Below are 24,705 nucleotides of genomic sequence, written 5' to 3'. Positions count from 1 at the left end.
CAATCATCAGGACACTATATACGTCCCGTAATTACTAAGTATTATAGTAAGTTTTTCTGAATTTATAATTATTTTTATAAAATTATTTTTCGGTAATATAACTGTAGAAGTGTATTATGTAAAGAATACCTATCAATACTTTATGAAGCAATGATAAAGTAAATTATTTTATTTCTCTATTTGTTATATTTTTCCATTAAAATTTTGTTTTAACCAATTTATTGTCGTTATCTAAGTATATATTTTATAATATAACTTTCAAATTATGTAATCTGAGTAATCTCCTACCTTTTACCTCTTATTCAAGATTTTTTAAGAATTTAATTAATGAAGGTTAGAACCTTTTCGCCAATGCTCTAAAAGATTTTAGAAATAACTTCTATTGTCGTAAATTTTTCTTTTTAAAAATCTTTTCAGTATAAAAACATAAGTAACAAAATGTCACAGACGCACACGTCTGCAACGCGAGCTGCGAGACGAGTCAGCGATAAAAGTCCGCAGAGCCGTAGTACGATGCGTAGCATACGCTTGCATCGTAAATGTTAGCTCAGTGGTTAGAGCTTCCGCTTGTTAATTTCGGGGTCCGCGGTTCAAGCCCACGTCTACTCTTTTTCGCTTTCCGACTCGTCTCCTCTCCGTCCGTTAGAATTCGGTACAAAAATAAAATTAAATTAAAAAATTTAATTTACCTTATAATCTTACAATATACCTAAGTTAGCCTCGGAAAAGTAAATTTAACTGAAAGAGCGTCAGCTCTCACTATTCTATTTTTAAGAAGTATTCGATAAACTAAATTGCAGCGATAAAGAGGAATAATGAAAGATCTATGAAGACGAAAAATCAATTTAATTGCACGAAGTTCCGTGCATGCGCTAGCACTCGCTGGCATTAGTTAAATAGCTAGTATATTAAAGTCATGTAGTGTGGTCAAAACTCTACTGAAGAAGCAAGAGTTGTGCACGTTATACCTTCCGACCGCCTAGATGTCACGCAGAAGCAGATAAAAATTAGCGTTTCAGTTCGGGTGCACAGGGACAAATGATGCATTTCCAACACCGTGCAAACTGTACACAGTAAACAAAAACAATTCTATACGCGTTTTTTGTACACATAAAAATTGTGCACAAACATTGGTGTATAATAATTGGTTCCAAGATTGTGTCAATTCTACCGGTATATTAAAATAATCTGAATCGCGTACAGGAACGTGTGCATAGAGTTGTTTCTGCGTAGTTTGTTGCACTTTTTTATGTTGAGTTTACGCGGTGTAAATAAATTTTCAGCCAGGGTAGTAAGAAAACATATATCTAAATATATTTCATGGTTCAATTTTTATGAAACAATTTAGACAAAAAATAAATATAAAATTAAATTAAATTTATTATTTTTCTATTATTAAAAAAAAAAACAAATATAGGAAATTAACTTAAACTTCTAACGTATTTCTTTACAGATGAACTACTCCCGCATGTTATGGGATATGGAATACAGTCAGAAATCTGGGCACTTATCTCTTTTTGTTGATAAAGCCATGAAGTTATTAGACCTACGGCAAGTCATGACTGAAGTTGAAACATCTGTAATGTCAAAAGTTTCTTGTACTGCCTGCAAAGTAGGCGCCGGTTTACTGCAACATTTTATAAAAGCTGGAAAAAGTGAAGAAGAAATTTTGAATAGTATTTTTCAGTTCTGTGTTTCTCTCAAGATTCAAAGTGTCAGAGTATGTCAGGGTATCACACTTCTTATGGGTGTAAGTTACGCGATTTTTATTCACTATTTTATATAAACTTATGAAAGTATTATAATCTAAAAAAAATTAAATCTTAAAAAGGTAAAAGGTTAGGCGAGTTTGATATATTCCGCAAGACGCTGACCTTAAAATCTAATTTTACATAAATTTTAGTTGTTCACCAATAAACAAAATGAAACGGGCATGGCAAGTGACGTAGTAATTATCTTGAGAGTTGTTCTTTGCTTTATTACGATTAAATATAATAAACTTGACTTTGTTTGATTGATCTCAGTTCTTTTCTATCTGTAATTTTGTTGCGGAATATATCAAACTCGCCTAACCTTTTACTTTTTTAAGAGTTAATTTTTTTTAGAGATTTCAATCCTTTTTTTAAAATTGTTTAGAGTATTTCATATTCAAAGTCGTAAAAATAAAATATAAGCATCTTTAGCACCATTCGACCACAACTTTTTTGTAATATTTTTATTACTTGTAAGATGAAATCACTGATTTTTCTAATATACATCACCCTCGAATTATATTTACACCTAGACACCAAAAACCACGGTGCAAACTACCCAGACCTCGTCATCGGCCACCCTGTACACCTAGACGCTGCCCTTAAATGATTTTTACACCTAGACACCAAAAACGACGGAGCGCGCCACCTAGACCTTGTCATCGGCTACCCTGGCAAGCTAGTTACTGTTACAGCTCCGGAACGCAGAGTATGCACTGGTAACCTCTTAATTCAAAATATCGTAATATATTATTATATTTTCTTGAGAAAGCAATTCTCATCTGTATATAGCTTTGCGGCCAACTTCACGGTCCTAAGACTTCTTGCGGCTAACTTAACGGTCCTTTAACATTTCGGGCTAAAGAAGAAAAACGTAATTTTAGCATTTGTGGATTATACACTCACATATTATAAAAATAAGCAGCCTTTTAACTAATATTTTTGTTGGAAATCATAGTTTAGCTCAGAAAACATATTAGTAAGCCAAAAAATCTTACGAACAGTAACAATAAGCTTTTTTTTCTGTATCATGAAAAATCCGAACACCAATATAGAAGTAAATAGTGTCACGAGCGCCGCGGCTTCGTCTGCTTCTCAAACTCGCCTTCGTGGCGCTACCGCGCCACTTGATTAATCTATTATATCTAATAGCCCAGTTCCAAAGCGTCCAAATCTATTATCATACTCCACGAGCCACTTGTACAATTGATGCATTCGAAACTTCTATTAAAGTTATAATAAAAAATGTATTTTATTCACGACTGAACTATAATAGCCAATTTATTCCCTGAGAAGCGGGACTAAAGTAGCCTTTTATTCCCCATTTTTTTCCGCAAAGACGTTAAGAACGCAAAATGGGGAAAATAAATTCTTTAATCCCGCAAAATTTTGAAAATTTTTGAAAATAAAAAATTTTAGCAGCAGATAGCTTTTTTATAGTGAATAACCAATTAAGATTTTGAAGCATTTGGCTACATTGTTTTAGGGATATAAGAAATTAAAACATTTTCAAAAAAAAAATTGAAACCTTGATATTTTACGAACGATAGGGGTTTGAAAGCTGTGCAATGAACTTAGCCATAACACATAAAATATCTACTTTTTCCCAAAATCTCAAGTGCAATAAGGCCTTTTTGCGTCCATAATCAAGGCACAAAAAAACTCATTTCTTTCAGTTTTCGATTTGTTACTGGAAAAATAAATGGTCAAATCACTTGAAATTTTAATGGGATATAGTTTGACACGTGACCCATCGGGACATCATTATAGGTCTCAATGACCTATATTTTTCACAATATTGCAATACTTATCTGAAATTACAAAATTTCAAACAAACCTTTTCGGCGCTCAAACGCGCTATACAAGACGTCTCCTGTCTCCTGTTTTTGTCAGTTACCTTCAAGTGTCCAGTTGCTGCAGTTATCTCTAAGAGAATTGAAACTATAGCTTAATAACAAACAACATCACAGCAGACTACGCAGCAAATTACAGTTTATAATGTGATGTAAATAAACGCCTTTGCACAAATGTGTTATACACGTCGTCTCTCGATTCCTATTTTTTTTAGTTGTCTTTTAGTGTTCGGTTAATGCAAACATTTCTACGAGAATTGAAATCAGTATTTGAATTAATGAGTAACAATGATTATAATTTTGTGTGAAAATAGAATAACTAATAAATATTGATAACATATCATAAAAATAGACGAATATAAATGATTTTCAGATTCGAATAGACTCCAAAAGTAAGGGAAATAAATTGTGTTATTTTAGAAGTGAGTATTTAGAAGTTAAAACTTTTACTGTTGAACGCGAGTCGCGAGGGCACAGGAGGGTACAGGAGGAAAAGATGCACACTCCGATGTACTGTTACTCTACTCTGAAGACTTTATCGTAGCGCCGGGCGGACGACATCTTGAGGCTGACTCCGGCGGTACCCCGCTAGTCGAAGTCAGGCCTCGGCTGCAGCGTCTGCTTACGCCGGCGCCGACGCTGTCCAGCGCGTGGCGCCACAGCTACTCCCCCGCCAGTGCCGGACGTGTCCTGCGTCCGGAACGACACCGTTCTTCTTGGCCTGTTGAGGGATGGACTGGCGGAGGACGGCGGCGGCGGCGATGATGAAGGCGCCGGGACAGGCGGAGACACAGGTGGCTGCGGCTGGGTGGGCGGCGTGGGCGCCGGATGCGCCTGTGTGGATGGCCCAGCTGGATGACCCAGTGAGAGTGGCCGTGCCTCGGACGCTGATGATGTTGCTGCCGGCGCCGATGGCGCGGCTGGTGGAGCTGCCTGCGCCGATGGCGCGGCAGGTGGAGGAGCCGGAGCCGCTGCAGCTGGTGAGGCCCGCGCAGAGAGCGGGGCGTTGGCAGGCGGCTGATCGGCTACCTCCAGGTACGCCGGCTTGAGGGAGCTGGTCGAGAGAGTCTTGGCCTCGCCGCTCACCTCGACCACGTATCGCTGGTCATCGAGGCGTCGCAGCACCCTGTGTGGCCCCGTGTAGGGCGGCTGCAGCGTCGTGCGGACCGTGGCGATACGCCTGAAGACGTGCGTGCAGGTGCGCAAGTCGCCGTGGAAGAACGGCGTGCGAGGCGGAAGGTGCCTAGACCCCGGGGCTGCCCGCAACCGGCCGATGAGACCACGCAACTCGGCGACGAAAGCCGGGGCGTTAGCCCCTGGATGACTGTCTGAAACAAAGAAGTCTCCTGGGACTCGGAGAGTTGTGCCGGCTGGAGAAGCCTGTAGATCCTCCTTGAAGGTCGTTCTGAGACCAAGCAGGACGGCTGGAAGGGCCTGCGGCCATGGTGTTGGAGCGCAGCACATGAGGGCCGCCTTGAGAGTGCGATGCATCCTTTCCACCAGCCCATTGGCCTGCGGGTGGTAAGGTGTTGTGTGCACCCGGGCTGCGCCGATGACGTTGGCGGGGGCGGCGAAAAGGCGCGCCTCGAATTGCGGGCCCTGGTCCGTGGTGATGGTAAGTGGCGTCCCGAACGAGCTGATCCAGTGCTCGAGGAAGGCTCGCGCGACCGTGTCTGCCTGCTGGTCCGGAAGAGGGATGGCGTGCGGCCACCTGGAGAACCTGTCGACTATGGTGAGGCAGTACTGGAAACCCGAGCACGACGGGAGCTTGATTAGGTCCAGGTGCAGGTGGTCGAAACGCGCATCCGGGGCCGCGAAGTCTCCCAGAGCTGCTCGGTTGTGCCGGTGGACCTTGGAGAGCTGGCATGGCTCGCAGGAGCGCGCCCAGCGCGCAATCTCCTTCCGCATATGTGGCCAGAAGTATTTCTGGGCGATCGTCCTCGTCGTGGAGCGGATACCTGGGTGGGAGAGCCCATGCAGTGCCTCGAAGACGGTCTTCCTCAGCTCCTTGGGGATGTACGGCCGTATTACGTTTCCGTCCACTGCACAATACAGGGAGGAACCCTCGATGTTGAGGGGCTGAAGTTTTCCGTCTCCGGCGTCGAGCAAGTGCGGCAGGTCTTGGTCGCTCGCTTGCTGCTGGGCGAGGGTGGTGAGGTCCAGGCAAGCCGGCATCTTGATGGAGTTAACTCTCGACTAGGCGTCTGCGACGATGTTGCTGAGGCCCTTGACGTACGCCAGCTTGATCGGGAACTGGAATATGTAGTCCAGCTGTCTGGACTGACGAGGCGATGCTTTTTCCGGAGGCTGCTGGGCTGCGAGGGACAGCGGCTTGTGGTCCGTAAACAGGGTGAAAGGACGCCCCTCGAGAATGCTGCTGAAGTGCTTAACCGAGGCGAATGCGGCGAGAAGCTCTCTATCGTAAGTGCTGTATCGCCTCTCGGTGTCCGAGAGCTTTCTGGAAAAGAAGCCTAGTGGACGCCAGATGTCGTTTTCTCGAATGCATCTCGGGCTTCCTTCGTCCAGGCGAGAGGCGACGGTTTCTTGCACTGCGGCAAGAGCTTCAGCAGATCGTTGAGGGGTGCGAGGAGGCGTGCAGCGCCAGGGATGCATCGCCTGTAGTAGTTGACCAGCCCCAAGAAACGACGAAGTTGTGAAGTGTCGGCCAGCTGCGGAAAAACCTGGATAGCCTCGACCTTGCCTGGTGGTGGACTACAGCCATCTTTAGAGATGCGGTACCCGAGATAGTTGACTGACTCCTTGGCCAGGACGCACTTGTCCTGATTGATTTTGATGCGTGCCCTGCGTAGCGTGGCGAAAAGGACCCGGAGGTGCTCCAAATGCTGCTCTCGGCCCCAGGAGGCAACGACTATGTCGTCCAGATATGCTCGCGCGAACGGCAGGTCGCGCAGAAGGTGGTCCATTGCGCGCTGGAGAGATTGTGCTGCGTTGCGGAGCCCCATCGAAGAGCGGGTGAACTCGAAGAGCCCGAAGGGGGTTGTAATTGCCGTCTTGTGTGCGTCTTCGGGAGCGATAGGGACTTGGTAGAAGGCCTTCTTCAAGTCTACGACCGAGAAGGTGTCGCCTTGTAATTCCAGTAAGAGGTCCTCTATCACTGGGAGCGGGTATCTGTCCGGGACGGTGCGACTGTTGAGTTGGCGATAGTCGCCCGTGATGCGGTATGAGCCATCGGCCTTCCTGACCAGCTGTAGAGGGCTCGTGGAGCCGGCGTGGCCGTGCTGCAGCTGGTGGCCCGTTCGTCGCGATGTGGTGGAGGGCGGAGAGATTCGGTAGTACCATGGTGGTGCTGCCAGGAGTAGCTAGGTCTTGGTAGTCCCTCAACAGGTCAGCAAACACACCCTCAGCGACGTCGGCCGTGATGTTGACTGCAACGGAGAAGACTCGCGCTGGAAGGACTGCACCGGTGGTATGGTGTGAGTGGTCGGCATCGATGAGCTGTCTGTGGTGAAGGTCGACAGCGAGGCCGAAATGTGCCAGAAAATCCGCGCCTAGGATGGGATCACTGACATCGGCTACGATGAACTTCCAGTTGAGAGGTTTGGCTAGAGCGAGGTCCAGCGTCAGCGAGTGAGTGCCGTAGGTAGCAATCGCTGAGGCGTTGGCTGCACTGAGTGTGAGAGGGCTACGTCGTCTTGTCTCCTTGAAGTGTGAGAGAGGCAGCAGTGAGACGGCCGAGCCGGTATCCACCAGGAACCTGAGCTTTGTTGACTGGTCGGTGATGTGCAAGCGTCTCTCCGTGACTACGCCTACCGCTTCGGCTTGCAGACGCAGCAGCTGAGAGGGAGTGCGGTCCTCCAGGCGCACCTCATTCAGGACCTGGTGAAGCTGGGTGTCGGCTGGGGTGGAGAGGCGACGTAGCACCGCCTGGCAGAGGGCTGCGTAGCGGTTGACGGCTAGAGGCTGGAAAATTAGGTCCGACGGCTCCTCTGCGATGTCCTAGGGAAGCCGCGCCACCACGGTGTTGAATTTGTGGCGCTCATTCCGCACTCCTCCGGCCTCAAAAGCTGCATTAACCTGTGCGAGCCACAAAGCGGGATTAGCACTCCAATATGACGGAATCTCGCAGCGCGTGGATTCGTAAGTCGGTCGCGGGTACGGGAATACCCCATCGCTTGGCATGGGCGGCGGGGCTGGAATGGATTCCGAGCCATTCGCTCCCGTTTGCGAGCTCTGAGGCCCCACGGGGTGCTGCTGCCCGGTTGGCGTACGCAGCACCATGTCTGGGTTTGCGGTAGTCTCGGAGTGTAAAAAGTTGAGCGCGCGTGCCACCGCGCGCGAGTGCGCTCGCTGCTCGATGCGAGAAGTTATGAAGAGTAAAAGGTGGCCGTCGCGAGCTGTAAATGGGCTGCGACGTGCCGTGCGTCGAATCGATAAAAACAAAGGAAAATTCTTTCTCGGCTCCGCGCGGTACGCCGAGAGAGAAAGCTGGGCTAGCCGCCGAGAGAGAGTGCGATGACGCGGCGAAGATGGCGCCGATTCTTCGCGCTGTGCCCGACTCCGAAGCGTGCTGCTGAACGGGGTCACCACTTTAGAAGTTAAAACTTTTACTGTTGAACGCGAGTCGCGAGGGCACAGGAGGGTACAGGAGGAAAAGATGCACACTCCGATGTACTGTTACTCTACTCTGAAGACTTTATTTAAACTTAGTAATACTGAAGGAAATCTGAGCGAGTGCTCAGTCTGGCGGCCAGTCCCAGAATGGCGACCGGTTCCGTCCTCCCCGCTCGCCACAGCGTAGCGCCGGGCGGACGACATCTTGAGGCTGACTCCGGTGGTACCCCGCTAGTCGAAGTTGTAACGAGGTCGTTTTTACGTTAATTAATTAATACTGAATTACGTCCGACCGTATTTATACGAAGGAAAAAGGGGGCGCCAGGTCGGACTACTTTACCTTCTCAACTGCTTTGCCGCGGCTACTAGAGCACTCTTGTACTCTGAGGAGATTCGGTCGTGGGAAAAATAAGTACAAATCCCTCGTTTTGATAACACTTTACGATTTTTAATGAAATAACTCCGGCGGTAATCTCGACTGTCAATATTATTCGGGAACGTAACTTAATGGCAATAATTAAGCACTACTCGCTAAGCTTGCTTTTCTCATAACACTCTCTCAATTCCGGTAATGTTAATCTCGGCTGATCAGCTAACTACCACGGGCAGAAACTCCGACTCTCACGACTTTCGACTTTATTTCTTAAGTAGACAAAATATTACAAAGATTGTGGTAATTTAGCACAAAGTACTACCTTCCGGCTTGCAGACTGAACCACACTTTCTTTCGTCCTTCTCTCTCGTACTCACAACGTAAAAACTAAACTTAAATCACGACCTTTCAAAATACTACGAAAATCCCGGAGTACTGCTTTTTGGGCTGAGGCCGCAATCCAAGTCAATAGGCCAACCGTAGGGATGTTCTCTGGACTGCGACGAAAACTCAAGTGGGCGAATTCTCTGGCCGAGGCGCGACGGTACACCTCCCTAGAGTACTCACACAAGCGCAATACATAGTTATCGGTCTAGTGCCGTTACATTTGGCGATTTACATATGTTTTCTCGTGCGATCGTTGGGTTTTCACACTGTATCATACCACCTCTCATGTCATACATTACAAATAAATAATTCTTTAGGTTACATAGGTGAATATTCTTTTTACACACACTCAACGCCTCACACATACAAGTAGCAGTATAGTATCTGCTGCCGCGGCCTGGCGCGAGGTTTTCCCCCTCCCGGCGGCGGGCTTATCTTCTGACTCGAGCGGCTTAGGTGTGAGCGTGCGTGAGCTCCAGCGTGTGCGTGTAGTCGCGCGGCTGGTGGGAGCGCTCTACAGTAAGCGGCTAACTCGGCTGTTAGTCGGCTATTCTCTCTCTCTCCTTCTCCCGGCTGCTATTGCACGGCTATGTGGCCGATTCCGACCTTCCTCTACCTAGAATGCATACCAGATCTATGAGAGTTAACTCATGGTGATGCAGTTCTGATAGGGTGACGTAGAAAAGAGAGAGAGAGAACTTCTTAATACTAGACGGTCACCCCGTCGCATTCCCCCTCCCAAAACTAAACATACTCTGAATGTTTCAGTTTTTCTTTACCTAAGAAGGAAGAAAAATGTTACTCTCTCTCTCTCTTCTTCTCACAACTACTATCTCGAGACTGCAGGGCTGTAAGAATTGCATGATTAGTTTATACAATGAATAATAAAAAAAAAGGTCAACAAAATTTTGGGCTGATAAACCCGGTCTAGATGAGGAAACTCACTTTACTGGCTGTAACTGGCTGTAAGTTTGGCTGTGAGGGCGAACTCAGTCCTTCCTGGACCTACTCCTGGATCGTCTGGGTTTCGGCTGTCAGAAAGTTCGCCTCAAGATCGAATCCCTGATGTCCTGGGGCAGATCTCGGACCTCATCAATGAGGCGTAACATCTCGGCTACAGCCTCAGCTACTCCACGGGTGGGAGACTCCTCTCTAGGCGGTGATCCACTCCTGGACGAGGTAGGAGAGCTGGAGGTGGTAGTGGGTTCGGTTGTCGCATAAGGATCCACCCTCCGACTTCGCGGACGCCCAGCCGAGTAGCTTTTGGGGCTACGAGGCGGTGAGGACTTGGGAGACTCCTTGGTGAGCGGGGTGGCCCAGGTGATGGATCTCTCTCGGCTGTGGCGGGAGATGGACGCCGTGCGGGAGGTGGCTGTCGTTCCTTCGGGTGACAGAGGTGTTGTGGGGCGAGGTGCCTCCTCTCGACTCGTTCCGGGCCTAGGGCTTGACGTCCTGGTCGTTACACCCTTGTGAGAGCCTACCGTCGCCAAATACTCAGCGTGGCGGTCCCGACAGCGCGGGCATGAGTTGAGGTCCTCTCCAAATCTACCACAATTTAGGCAGATTTTGCCGTGTCTCGGTTCTGGGCAGTTGAAGACTGTGTGGCCTCTCCCCCAACAGTTGAAACAACTGTATGGGGGTGGATCCAGTTCAGAGTCCGTGGGAATGGGCTTCAGCCCGCTGTACCGGAGGCCTGACAACTTCACCTTCAACTGGCGTCCTCTCTTCCTCTCCATTACCGGTTCTTCGGGAGTAGAGCATACGGGGTCCTTTTTTGGGGTCGTGGTGCCCTTGCGAGCATCGCGCGTGGTGAAGGGCCGTTGGGGTAGGCCTCTCGTGTCGAGAGTACGCTCTTCGACCTGTGTAGGGAGGTCTACACCCGTTTCCTTCTCCACGACGCGGCGCAACTCCTCCACGGCCTCTCTGCTCTCCCGTTCCTCGGCGCTCTCCAGGCGAAGCCACAGCGAGACTTTGGAGCTCGGGCTCCTCACTTCACCCACCTTGGTGTTGGTCTCGGCCGGTACTAGAGTGAAGGCGGCCACCTCCATCGGCTCGACTGTTCCCGCCTCGTCGTCCGATCCGGCTAACAGCTCTCTCTCTCTCTCTCTCCTCTTCCTCTTCCATCTCTCGGCGACGAATAGCGTCCCGGACCCTGAGCTCGCGGTGCATCGTCTCCTCGCTCTTCGGGCCGTTAGGGTCACGAATACGCTCGTGTCTCGTGGACTACTGCGGGGGCACAAAATCTGGCGGCACGGCAGTAAACGTCGGTGGCACGAACTCCTCCTCGGCAACATGTCGTGACTCCGTCAGGAGGCTTCTGGAGCGAGTTCGGCGTGGCATAACGGAGTTCCTTATCTGTAACTTATACTGTAATTAAATGCGAATTCCACATTCATTATAGGGACAACACAATTTTCTACTCCACCACCAATACAAACCACATATAATGTCTATACGCCAGGTACGTTCTTCCACGGGCTGCAGTTCACTACCGGCTCGTAGGTTACCCTCCTCGGCTTCCAAGATATACACGGTAGGGGATTTCTGCTCTGCAATTCGAAAGGGTCCCTCAAATTTGGGTGCTAACTTGGCAGAGAAACTCTCAGCGGCTTTCGACTGATAGCGAGTTCTCCTCAAGACCATATCCCCGACTGCAAAATTGGCCAATCTACGCCTTCTATTATATGTCTCCCCCTGCTTATTTCTCGCATTATCTATAAACTTGGCGACGAGCTCTCGTAACGCATCCAATCGTTTCATACGATCTTGCCACACGGTAGGATCTAATTGTAATTTTGGGCCTCGACCCTCGATTTCCGTACGTAGACTCTTGACTGGTGAGGGGTGTCTGCCAAAATTCAAAAAGGCTGGGGATGTTTTGAGCGTTGATTGTACGGCGGTATTCATGGCGTGACGAAGCTCGTGGACATGTTTATCCCAATCTCTGTGACTCTCGGCGAACATCGCTATCATTGTTTTGAGGGTGCGATTACTCCTCTCGACAGGATTGGCTTGAGGGTGGTATGGTGGTGTAGTAACGTGTGTCACGCCGTATTCCTTTAACGTCTCGGCAACGTGCTTGTTCAAGAATTCCGTTCCGTTATCGGTCAACAAATACTCTGGCGTCTCCCAGCGAAATAACACTAGTTCTTCAAAAGCTCTGGCAATTGATTTTCCGTCTGCTTTACGCAATGGCTTGACTTCCACCCAGCGGGTAAACAGGTCTTGGAAAACTAGTAAGTATTTATTCTGGCCTTTACTTCTTGGGAATTCCATCATATCGGCGGCTACCACGGTCCAAGGCTTTTCTACGATTCTTTTGCCGATAAGGCCTTGTGGGCCTTGTTGCGACACTTTGTATCTTTGGCAGACTGGGCAGGCGGTGATAAAGGAGTGGACGTCGTGGTACATCCCCGGCCAAAAATATTCTCTCGCTATTCTATCGTAGGTCTTTTCGATCCCCATGTGTCCGGCGGTAACTTCCACGTGGGCAACAGTCATGACTTTCTCTCTCTGTTCGGCTGGTATGACTAATTTCCAGGCTTCGTCGCTATGGGTAATAGGGTCCAACAACGGATCTCTCTTAAATCGGTATAGCCGACCATCTTCTACTCTCCACTGGGGAAATTTATTAGGAAACTCTTCTACCTCTTTAAATCGTCGGAGATACCAAGGATCAGAGATCTCCGCCACGGCTGCTAATTCTGGCTCAAGCATTCTCGACAAGGCGTCTGGCACTCTATGGTTCTCGCCTCTACGGTGAATAATGTCGAAGTCCCATTGCTGAACTTCAAGTGCCCATCTAGCTAGCTTTCCACTGGGCTCCTTTAACGAGCGAAGCCAGCGTAGTGCACTGTGATCTGTGATCACTGTGAAATGGTATCCTTCGACATATGGCCGTAACTTCTTTATGGCCCATACTAAAGCTAGACACTCTTTCTCTGTAGTAGTGTAGTTCTTCTCGGCGGCTGTTAGGACTCGGCTGACATACACAATCGGGTGTTCCCCGTCGTCAAACTCCTGAGTTAACACAGCTCCTATGGCGACGTTGCTGGCGTCACATTGGATACAGAAAGGCTTGTTGAAATCGGGTCTGGCGAGTACTGGCGCTACGGTTAAGGCTTTCTTGAGTTTTTCGAACGCCTGTTGCTGCTCGTCTCCCCAAGTCCATTTTTGGTCTTTGCGTAGAAGTTTAACTAGTGGGATTTTAGTTTCCGAACTGTTTTCAATGAATCTGGCATACCAACCTATCATTCCCAATACTCTTCTTAATTCTGACATTACACGGTGCTGGACAATTCAATACCGGCGCGACTTTGTCGGGGTCAGTCCTAAGCCCGTCTTTATCTAGAACGAAACCTAGGTATTTGATCTGACTCACACAAAATTGGCATTTCTTGGGATTGATAGTTAGTCCGGCTGAAATCAGTTTCTGTAGTACATATCTAACTTTTATTTTATGCTCTTCAAAAGTGTCTGTGGCAATCACTATGTCATCTAAATAACCAAAAATTTGAGGAGCATCTTCGGGGCCGAATAAGGTGTCCACTAGACGTTGTAGAGTCATGGGGGCATTAATCAGGCCAAACGGCATCCTAGTGAATTGCCACAATCCATATCCTGGTACGGCAAAGGCGGTATATTTCTTACTACTTTCCTCCATCTTGACTTGGAAATAGGCTTGACGTAGGTCAATTTTACTCAGATATCTGGCACACCTCAATCTGTCAAGAATTGCGTCCATTTGCGGTAACGGATACCCATCCTTTTTAGTAAATTTATTCACGTCTGTAAAGTCTACACACAGTCTCTCTTCGTCCGTGCCTTGTTTCGGCACCATCACTACTTGGCTAACAAAATCACTGGCTGATCTCTCTATGATACCTAGTCTCTCTAACTCTTTGGCTCCTTTCTGAATCGACTCTATCTTTTTGGGTGATCTCCGGCGGAATTTCTGTCTCACTGGCGTATCACACGTTAGACTGATGTGATGTTCGGTGAGATCAGTGAAACCTAATACATCCGGCGAGTATTCGGGCAGGGTTCCGTCGACTATCTCTTCTATTTGTCTTCTTTCGTATTCATTTAATTCTGTTATTCCGGCACATTCGGCGAAAACTTTATCATTTTCAGACGGGTTTTGGCTATTAAATCTTCGCCATATTCCACCGTTTGCTCTCCACCAACCCCTGTGATCCGTATCTATTTTAAAGATTTCACAGAAATCTCTACCGAATACCACGTCGTGCCCAATCTCTTTAACTGCGCGGGCTGTAATGGTTGCATCAATGCCGTCCAATTCAATATTGATCTGTAAATATCCCATTACGGGTGATAGTTCGCCCGTAATCGCCTGAATAGAAGTTTTAGCGGCTATCAGTCGGTTTTCAAATTTCTCGGCTACTCTGGGGCCTACTAAGGTGATTACGGCGCCAGGATCGAAAAGTGCCCGATAGGTTGTTCCGCTCAAGACTACTTGCATGTAGTTCCGATTATCGGTTATCACAGCTGCCGTAGGAGCTTGATGCTCTACTTCGTCTGAGATTTGGATGGGTGGGCTTACGTAGTCGACGTTGGGGTCTGGCGGTATTGGCTTCTTCTGTTCCGCAATTTCCTTAGTCTCTGGTAGTGATTGGTTTTCGGCTGCTATATCTGTCGACTGTAGTTGCTCGACAGCCAATTCAATCTTACTCAACTTTTCAAAATCTTCTTCTTCTTCTATCAACTCGATAATCTTCTCTCTTTTGACTTGAGTTGGCGTATCTTCCCAGGTTCCCGAAACCTCCACAAGGTCTGAGTCATCTGATAGATCCGACTGTTCCGATTCTAACTCGAAAGAGACTCTCTTCTCCGACTTCTCTACTTTTAACGGCTCAATTTCACACTCCTTTCCAACTACTGTCTTCACGTTCTCTTCTCTACTGGCAACTCTCTGTCTGACTTTATTAATGCATTCTTGGGAGTAAAGGGTGCCCTGTTCTAGGGTTAGGCCTCTAGTCTTCGATGCGTTCAAGTTTGCAGAGGTTTGGCTTCTATTATTTTTCACTCTCTCATCCAATAACGACCCATCTGATTCACTACTTGAGTCCAGTGTCAGCGGCGTAGGTTTATTCCACTCGTTTTGAGTTTCGAATTGGCTGTAATGTACTTTGCTCTGGAGCTCGTTTCTCCACGGGCGGGATACACTGTCCTCTTCGTTGCTCGAGGAGTTTAGAACTGCTTCGCCGGCTGATACTCTGTTCTCTTCCTCTACTTCGTCTCGGTTATTTGGCCAACGGGTTACGTTAGCATTTGGCCGTGACTTCTCTTTCTCTTCTCTCGTCTCTGTGCTGTTATCTGGCCAACGGGTTGCGTTAGCTTTTGGCAGCAATTTCTCTTTCTCTTCTTTCGTCTCTGTGCTGTTATTTGGCCAACGGGTTGCGTTAGCTTTTGGCAGCAATTTCTCTTTCTCTTCTTTCGTCTCTGTGCTGTTATTTGGCCAACGGGTTGCGTTAGCTTTTGGCAGCAATTTCTCTTTCTCTTCTTTCACCTCTGTACTTAGTGGTCCTCGGCCACTACCTCCCCCTCCCAAAACTTCAATTACCTCTGACAACGGAGTTACAGAGCTAGAAGTCCCCACATCGTTCGAAAGGTAGCGCAGTTTCCACAATTTTGGAAGGTAGTGCCGAATTGGCCGCAAACTTGACACTGGATCTGGCTCCGGCTGCGATTTGGGCAAACTGGCGATTTATGGCCTTTCTGATGGCAGGCGTAACATTCTACAGTCGGGCAGGCTGATGCTCTGTGGCCCACTTGTTGACAGTGATAGCATGCTCCGACAAATGGTGTAGAGCCTCTGTTATTGTACCGGCTTAGTGGTTGACTCTGGGTAGCATCACTGGCGTCAGCTCTGCCTTGCGTCTGTTGGGTCTGCCTTTGCGATTGAACGTTAACTGGTCTCCACACTGGTGGGCCATTGTTAGTCTGCTTGGGCTCGCTAGTTGAGTTGTTATTCACTGGTTGATCTGTGATCGAGGCTGAAGTTACTACTAGCGGGTTCTGTTGTTGCTTCTGTTTCTTATTTTTATTGTTGTTGTTAATATTTTGTTTGTTTGAATTCGCGTCGGTAACTCCTGCTGCTTCCTCAACTTCTTTGGCGGCTGCTACTTTGGCTTTCGGTGTTGGCGTCCAAGCTGCGGCTGGGAATCGGCTTTTTTCAACAGTGGGTGGTGGTGTATACATCGCATCTCTTTCCATCTCCTCCTCTAGTGTTCGGCAGTACCTCTTAACATCTTCGTAGGATTCTATCTTTTTCCTTCTAATCGCTCTACGATACTCCGGCCGTAACCTCTCTGTCAATAATGTCAGATGGTCTTTTAATCTCATCGGTCTCTTTAGATGGGCTGCTATATATTTGAAATTCATAATATACGTAGATATCTTCTCCCCTTTACCCTGCGTTCGTCTACGTAGTTCTTCTATTACGTCATTGTCGCTCACCTCGCTGATGAATTGTTCTTCGAATGCCTTCTTAAAGGTCTTCCAGGTTTTAAGTCCTTCTTTTTCTGTTCTGAACCACATGCTAGCCTTCTTTGATAGAGTATGGGGAATCATGGCCAAAATCTCTTCGCTTTTAAGATTTAGACTCTCCTTGCACTCTTGTATCTGAGATAAATATTCTTCTGGGTCGTCTCTAGTCTCACCAGCAAACTTGATGTTCCGCCCCTGTATAATTTGGAGTTGATACAAGTGATTGGCCAATCTCTCTTCCTGTTCTAATCGTCGGGACGATTTCTTCTTGCAGCTTTTTGTTTTCCGTTTTTCGTGGCGGTCAGAGCTTGAGGAGCTATCGAAGTCGTTCTCTTGGCTGCTAAGGCTGTCACTGCTGTCGGAGCTACTACTCGAGCTGTCTCTTTTGGTCTGTTTCTTCTTGGACTTCTCTTTCTTCAGACTCTCTCGAGTTGGTTGTTTGCTCTTGGTGTCTATGGCCTTTGTAGGAGTCTTACCTAGGGCTCCGTTCTTCGACTCTTCTTTTTCCGATTCGTCACTGCTACTATCTTCTTCGCTATCACTACTACTATCAGATGATTTCTTGGCTCTCTGCTGTGGTGCCGGCTTCTTAGAAGCTCCTCTGGCGAACCAGGGCAACCCAGGGTTTTGCACTGTGATTTTTCTTCTTCTAGGCTGATTAATGGCACACGGTTCTTTCGGCTTCTTCCTTTCTACATCCTCGGTTTCGTTGAGCGCTGACTTTAAGTTGGTCGGTTGAACGTGAGGTCTGTTTTTCGACTTCGGCGTTCTTAATTCCCACTCTTGTACTTGTCTCGTGAATTTCCCATCGTCTGATATCGATCTTCTCAGCGTGCTACTTTCCTTAATTGTTCCCGTATTGGGCTGAACGGAGTTTCTAATGGTTTCTGCATAAGGCCAAATCCCCATAAAATTTTGAGCTCCCTCGTTAGAGTCGAGTGTTGGGCTGGAGGCAAGACGGGACACTGGCACGACTTCTGGCTGGGCTCTAGTGGTTTTATTGACCAATAGTAGAGATGTGGGATCTATCGACTTCTGGCTGGTAGCATAACTCGATGATCCCTGAAGAGCGCTGAGTACTCGTGCAGAAATGAGTTGTTGGAGCTGATTTGATACTGTTAACGGGCATCCAAAACCGGGCGTTCCATCGTCTGTGGAAGTGAGGCTCGATAGAGCTTGTATTTGTCTCACTGAAGAGTTAACAATTTCTTCGAGGCTTTCATCACCGGCTTCATACTCGGTTTCCTTGCCAGTCTCAATTTCTGATTGTGAGGCAGACTCGGCGATCACTTCTTTTTTTATCTCGTTTACTACTCGTTCTGGATTTACTTTTCTTGTGGTTGAGGATCGCCGTCAGCGCCTCCTCGGAGTCAGTTGGGATAACGCCACCATTGTCCCATTCATACCACGGCACTGTCTCGCTCAAACCGGCTCGTAAAATTTCGGCTCTTAACAAGCGATCTCATAGAATCGCCTTATTTCCCTTCGTACTAATTTTCAACGACTTGAGTTCTTCTTCTACGTCTTCTTCATCATACTTTCTAATCTCGCTGGCCAAGTTACGAACTTCTCGATCTTTACGCAGTGCGTCCATCATCTTTCTGTGATTATCCATGGTTACTTTCTGCTATTTACCCTTTAAGCCTTGGTTGATGGAAAAGCGTATACAATTTTCTAAACTTCTTGGTGGTCTGACTGTAATTTTCTCTCTATATTCTTCTTTTATTTCTTGATAAGATAGGCTGTAAATACTTCTTGAACTTCTCAAAAATAAAATTCTTGGCAGATAATAACCGGTTAAGCGACTGGTTTTCTTCTCTACGCAATACTTTACACGGTGGTGATTGGGTTCGAATAATCGGGGAAAAGCAAAAAAAAATTCAATATATTTCTCAGCTAAACCGCTGTAAAGGTCGAAGGGCCCACCCAGGGTCTATCTCTCATTCACTCACTGGAAAACGAATTCAACCCGACTTCAAAAATTTCGATTAGTAACGTATTTTGCGAATCTAGAATCTGGGCAAAAAAAAAAGAAAGAAATAGTTACTAGGGTTAGACCGAAAAAGAAACCAGTAACGATTGACCGTCTTACTGATAAACCAAATGGGTTATTCGACTGCTAGCTTATGGGTGCAATATTCATCAACTGATTTAGCCGTTCTACTGTTAACCGGCTAAAACAAGTGATTTATTTGGGGCCAAAAAAAAAAGCTTTCATCCAGGCAGAAAGTTTATACGAAGCCAGCGGGATCGGATTTCAATGTTAACATTTTTTTACAATGGGAATGCGTACAAAAACATCAATATACATATATATGTTTATAAATTATAAATAGATTATGTGTATATATTTTATAGATATTGAAATATTACCTCAATTGATACTTATAATTATTCATGCGCAGTCGGCATGAGTTGCGTCAATTGTAATTAAATAGTAAAGTGGGTAAATTAATTTTCTTTCATTGCTAGTGCTTGATTCAACTCGCAATCGGGCCACAAAATTTGTTTATTAACTCGATCGGGGTTAAGGATAGTCGGCAGTATGTCTAGAATTGAATCTTAGTTTAAAACTTTCCAATCAAGTCAAACAGGCTATCACAAAATTTTTCCCGACATTGAATTCTCAAAAAAAAATTTTGTTCGGCTAAAATGATTGTTTTAAGCACTTATCAAGCGACTATAGGCAAAAGAAAATTTTCTTCACTATTCTTATCGGCTTCTACTCTCTCAACAGACAAATCAACAAAGGGAAAAAAACAAAATTATTTTTCAATTCTCGACCTCCTCAATTACTGTTCGGTATTTTAAAAATTCCATAACTAATAAATTTCTAATTATTGTTCGTAAAATTACGGCTGTAACACGACTCGGGGCACTATGTGTTCACTTCCGTGAATCTCAATTCACCACGTGATCGTGGCCGATGGCTTATTAATGGCTGCAAATTTTCACGACAATAAAAAAAAGAAATCTATTTTCCTCGTTTCGAACACTTTATAAGTCTAAACGAGGCACAGAAAAATTTTAAACAAGTCCGTCAAACGTTAATTTTCTCTCAACTACTACAACTTGAATTTTGCAAAAAGGCAAAAAAAAAAAAAAAATTTAATTCGGCTTCGTATTAAATCTGAAAATATTCTGCACTCACAATTGGCCGTAAAAATATTAATAAATCCGTATATTGCCACTGTAAAGTTTAAAAGGGCGTAATTCTGTAAACCATGATTTCACTTGTGAGAACCCCAGTTTTACACTCCCAGCGACTATCGACACGTGGCGAGTGGTTTTCGGCAGAATTTCCACTACTGCGTGTTGGGAAAAATTTGCACACTCAACCGACTGTTAGAGCAATGCACAAACTCGTCTTTTGTTAGGCTATAATCGAAAAAGAGCACTGAGGTAAACCATGATTTTACATTTGAGAACCCCAGTTTTTGCGATCACGGCGGCTGTCAGCACGTGGCGAGTAAATTTTTCTCTGGCGGTTACACGAATAAAATTTAAATTTTTCCGGCAGTATCATACAACTCTCTGCTTCATTGGAATTATTTATACACTTGATTTTAGTTAGACACGACTCACGATTAACTTTGAACGAAATTGGTGCCACGTTTCAAAATGTCGCGCACTGAACACTATCACTCGTGAATTATTTTCCACGACCGTGCCCCACACATTGGGCAGCCACTGTAACGAGGTGGTTTTTACGTTAATTAATTAATACTGAATCACGTCCGACCGTATTTATACGAAGGAAAAAGGGGGCGCCAGGTCGGACTACTTTACCTTCTCAACTGCTTTGCCGCGGCTACTAGAGCACTCTTGTACTCTGAGGAGATTCGGTCGTGGGAAAAATAAGTACAAATCCCTCGTTTTGATAACACTTTACGATTTTTAATGAAATAACTCCGGCGGTAATCTCGACTGTCAATATTATTCGGGAACGTAACTTAATGGCAATAATTAAGCACTACTCGCTAAGCTTGCTTTTCTCATAACATTCTCTCAATTCCGGTAATGTTAATCTCGGCTGATCAGCTAACTACCACGGGCAGAAACTCCGACTCTCACGACTTTCGACTTTATTTCTTAAGTAGACAAAATATTACAAAGATTATGGTAATTTAGCACAAAGTACTACCTTCCGGCTTGCAGACTGAACCACACTTTCTTTCGTCCTTCTCTCTCGTACTCACAACGTAAAAACTAAACTTAAATCACGACCTTTCAAAATACTACGAAAATCCCGGAGTACTGCTTTTTGGGCTGAGGCCGCAATCCAAGTCAATAGGCCAACCGTAGGGATGTTCTCTGGACTGCGACGAAAACTCAAGTGGGCGAATTCTCTGGCCGAGGCGCGACGGTACACCTCCCTAGAGTACTCACACAAGCGCAATACATAGTTATCGGTCTAGTGCCGTTACATTTGGCGATTTACATATGTTTTCTCGTGCGATCGTTGGGTTTTCACACTGTATCATACCACCTCTCATGTCATACATTACAAATAAATAATTCTTTAGGTTACATAGGTGAATATTCTTTTTACACACACTCAACGCCTCACACATACATGTAGCAGTATAGTATCTGCTGCCGCGGCCTGGCGCGAGGTTTTCCCCCTCCCGGCGGCGGGCTTATCTTCTGACTCGAGCGGCTTAGGTGTGAGCGTGCGTGAGCTCCAGCGTGTGCGTGTAGTCGCGCGGCTGGTGGGAGCGCTCTACAGTAAGCGGCTAACTCGGCTGTTAGTCGGCTATTCTCTCTCTCTCCTTCTACCGGCTGCTATTGCACGGCTATGTGGCCGATTCCGACCTTCCTCTACCTAGAATGCATACCAGATCTATGAGAGTTAACTCATGGTGATGCAGTTCTGATAGGGTGACGTAGAAAAGAGAGAGAGAGAACTTCTTAATACTAGACGGTCACCCCGTCGCAAAGTCAGGCCTCGGCTGCAGCGTCTGCTTACGCCGGCGCCGACGCTGTCCAGCGCGTGGCGCCACAAGTATGTCCAGCATTTTTCTTGGGTAGAAGCAGTTCCTACAGATCCTAAAAGTGCTAGGTGCAAACTGTGTAGCACGAAATTCAGTTTGAGTAATATGGGTAGACAAGCTCTAATTAGTCATCAGAAATCCAAGAAGCACGAAGAATCTGTTCGAATCATGAAATCTACAATTCCTATTACAATTACACATGCTTTGCAAGATCCTTTGCGTACTGTCAAAGAAATCTCAAATACTCAAGAAGTCGATCCTAACACATCTTCTGGACAGATCGAAAGCTCTGCTGTCGAAAATAAAATTCAACAGTTAGCTGTCGAAAATCGAAGTCAAAGTAATATAACTATGAGCAATCAACAAGGCGTACGTGCATTATCCTATTACCTAAACAAAGAAGAAATTTCTTAAGCTGAAATTTTATGGGTAATGCATAATGTATCTTGGCATCAATCGCTGCGTGATATTGAATCAAGCATACCAATATTAGCAAAGATGTTTCCTGATAGGAATATTGCGAAGAAATTACAAATAAGCAAATCGAAAACATCTTGTATGATTGTCCATGGATTCAAAAATTATTTTCAAAATCAATAATTAAGTCTGATAGAAAGTTGTGTTATGATAGTTATTGGTTTCGATGAAAGTATGAATAGTATAAGCAAGATGCAGCAGATGGACATACTCATTAGATTTTGAAATGATGAAAAAAATGAAGTATCAACTCGTTATTTTACGTCAGCATTTTTAGGTCGTACTAGAGCAATAGATTTGCTAATAGGTTTTGAGGACAACATACCCAAAGAAATTTTGAAAAAAGTTATTGAAATTTCAATGGATGGACCTAACGTAAATTTGATATTTTTAAAGAATTTACAAATAAATTTATTGCAATACAATGAAGACAAAATTTTAATTGATATTGGATCTTGTAGCTTACATGTTCTTCATAACGCATTCAAAGCAGGTATTCAAAATGTAAAATGGCAAATTGTGGAATTTTTGAGATCGCTGTTTCATTTGTTTAATTATTGACCTGCACGTAGAGCTGAATACAAAAATGCTTCAAATTCCAATGTGTACCCTAAAAGCTTTTGCAGTACACGGTGGTTAGAAAACGTACCGGCCTCCGAAAGAGCTCAGCAAAATATGCCTAATGTTATAATTTATGTTAATAAAATGATTAGAGAGAAAACTGAACCAACGTCAAATAGTTTTGAAATAGTAAAAAAATTAGTTTCCAATCATTTATTGAGCGCAAAATTAGCTTTTTTTCAATCATTTGCAAGTCAAGTTAAACCGTTTTTAACCGAATTTCAATCAAGCAATCCAAAAGTTCACTTTTTGTTCGACAGTCTATCATAGTGATATTTACGTATTCTTTAAAAAATTGTGAAAGCTGACGTCTTAGAGAAATATGAAAAAATATATTGAAAATAGATCTCGATGACGACAGTAATTTGTTGAGTGCAGACAAAATTCAATTATCGATTAGTACAAAAGTTGCGTTAAAAAGCATTAAAGAGGTTTTCATAACAGCGTGCGCGGAGCTCGACTTTAGAGTCATTTGTTTTGGCGCTAAAGTCATCGACTTAGGCATGCTCTCTCACAGCGTGCGCGGGAACATTTGAAGCGTGCGTGGGGATACCTATCCTGTCGCTATCATTTGTTTTACATATGTCTGATTGCGAAATTGTGTATCATTAGTGCAAAACGTCATGTTTATAACCTATTGGTACCTAACCGAAAAGTAAACATGAGTGATAACAGTTCTAACTTGTGATACAGACGATATATCCGATTATGGAAATGAAATTCCACCCGAAATCGCATACCGCAGTGTGACAATCAAGTAGCATCTACTTCTGGAGCAGAAATTACAGTTGATCAACCCAAAAAATCTGTAACAGTTTCGTTAAAAAGAACCAGATTTGATTCAGAAGGTCGAGATAATGATAATGAACCACACGCTGAGGATAAATTTTATCGATTAACCGAAACACAGCAAGCTACATGTGGTTCACCGTTGAAAAAACGTATACAAAACAGTGATGAAAAAAGCGAACAATCATTTACTATTGAAAGCATCGACAAAAATATTTCTTTTCATTGTAATAATTCTAATGTTACAATTAATGTACATAATCATCATAATTAACTACAATGTACGATACACTATATTTGTGTTTTAGTTTAATATTTTTTGATAAAAGATGTAATAATTTTCTATTAAAAATAATTCATTTTTAAATTTGCAAAAATATTTTAGTTTAGTATAATTACACTCGTATATAGCGACAATGTGTGATTTAACGAACTTTTTGTATGAATAAGCTTTCACAGGAGCGTGGCCTATTTCGCATTATGAAATAAATTTAATTTGTATAATATACTAATTTAGTATACTGTCGAGCTCCGCGACACTTGTTATGAAAAATAGTATACGCAACCCGTGCGAGGGAAACACGACTTACGCACTCGTGGTAGTTCAGCGAACTATCACGCGTGCGTAAATCGTGTTCCCCTCGCACTAGTTGCGTAATATACTATTCTAATGTCGATAAGCTTCATTTCAGAAATGATTTCCGGACAATTATGAAATTGTTTCTTGATAAAATATCCAATAAATCCCTTTAAAATTCTCTATTGTTAAAGGAGTGTCTTGTCTCGAACCTTCGATCGCTATTGAAAAAGATGTAGCGGAAAAACGTATTTCTATAGTATTAGAAAAATTTGTTACATATAGTTTGATAAGTGCGACTGTCGCTGACAAAGATGAGAACAAATACAAACAAATGATTAAGTTTGAGGCTACCAGTGAATAATGTAAAGCATTTAAAAGAAATGACTGTAGGTTGGATCATTTTTGGATGAGTGTCTTGGAAAGTAGAGAGCTATCCAAACTTGATCAAATTTATTAAAATAGTCATAATTATATCACACGGTAATGCGGCGTTAGAACGTAGTTTTTCCGTGAATAAAGAATGTTTAGTCGAAAATCAGAAAGAGCAATCATAATTGCGCAGAGAGTAATATGTGATGCGATATAAGTGATATGGATGTACCATTACAAGCCCTGCTAAAAATATGTGATTGAAATCGATGGACAAAAAATGAATCGATTCCGAGTCTATATGTTAATCCTGCGTTTTACGTTTAAAAGCGATTATATTCAGACTTCTGCGTGTGTAATATATTGATGGCATTAAAATCGATTTGAAAAGATAAAATAATATCAATTAAACCGGATTAGAAAACATAAG

General features: G+C 44.6%; 1 protein-coding gene across 6 annotated transcripts in view; it reads left to right on the top strand.

The window, feature by feature from the left end:
* The window catches only part of LOC100680431 (sphingomyelin phosphodiesterase), a 342,073-nt gene that overhangs the window by 55,809 nt on the left and 261,559 nt on the right, over nt 1-24,705 (top strand). For all 6 annotated transcript variants that reach the window (XM_031930127.2, XM_031930124.2, XM_032602052.1 and 3 more), the window contains one exon: nt 1,454-1,750. In XM_031930127.2, the coding sequence (XP_031785987.1) occupies nt 1,454-1,750 (297 nt within the window). The remainder of the gene's footprint in view (nt 1-1,453; nt 1,751-24,705) is intronic.

The sequence above is a fragment of the Nasonia vitripennis genome, assembly GCF_009193385.2.
Source record: "Nasonia vitripennis strain AsymCx chromosome 4 unlocalized genomic scaffold, Nvit_psr_1.1 chr4_random0009, whole genome shotgun sequence".
In the NCBI taxonomy this organism is placed as follows: domain Eukaryota; kingdom Metazoa; phylum Arthropoda; class Insecta; order Hymenoptera; family Pteromalidae; genus Nasonia; species Nasonia vitripennis.
Note: the sequence above shows the minus strand (reverse complement) of the source record. Positions and strands in the feature narration are given on the sequence as shown.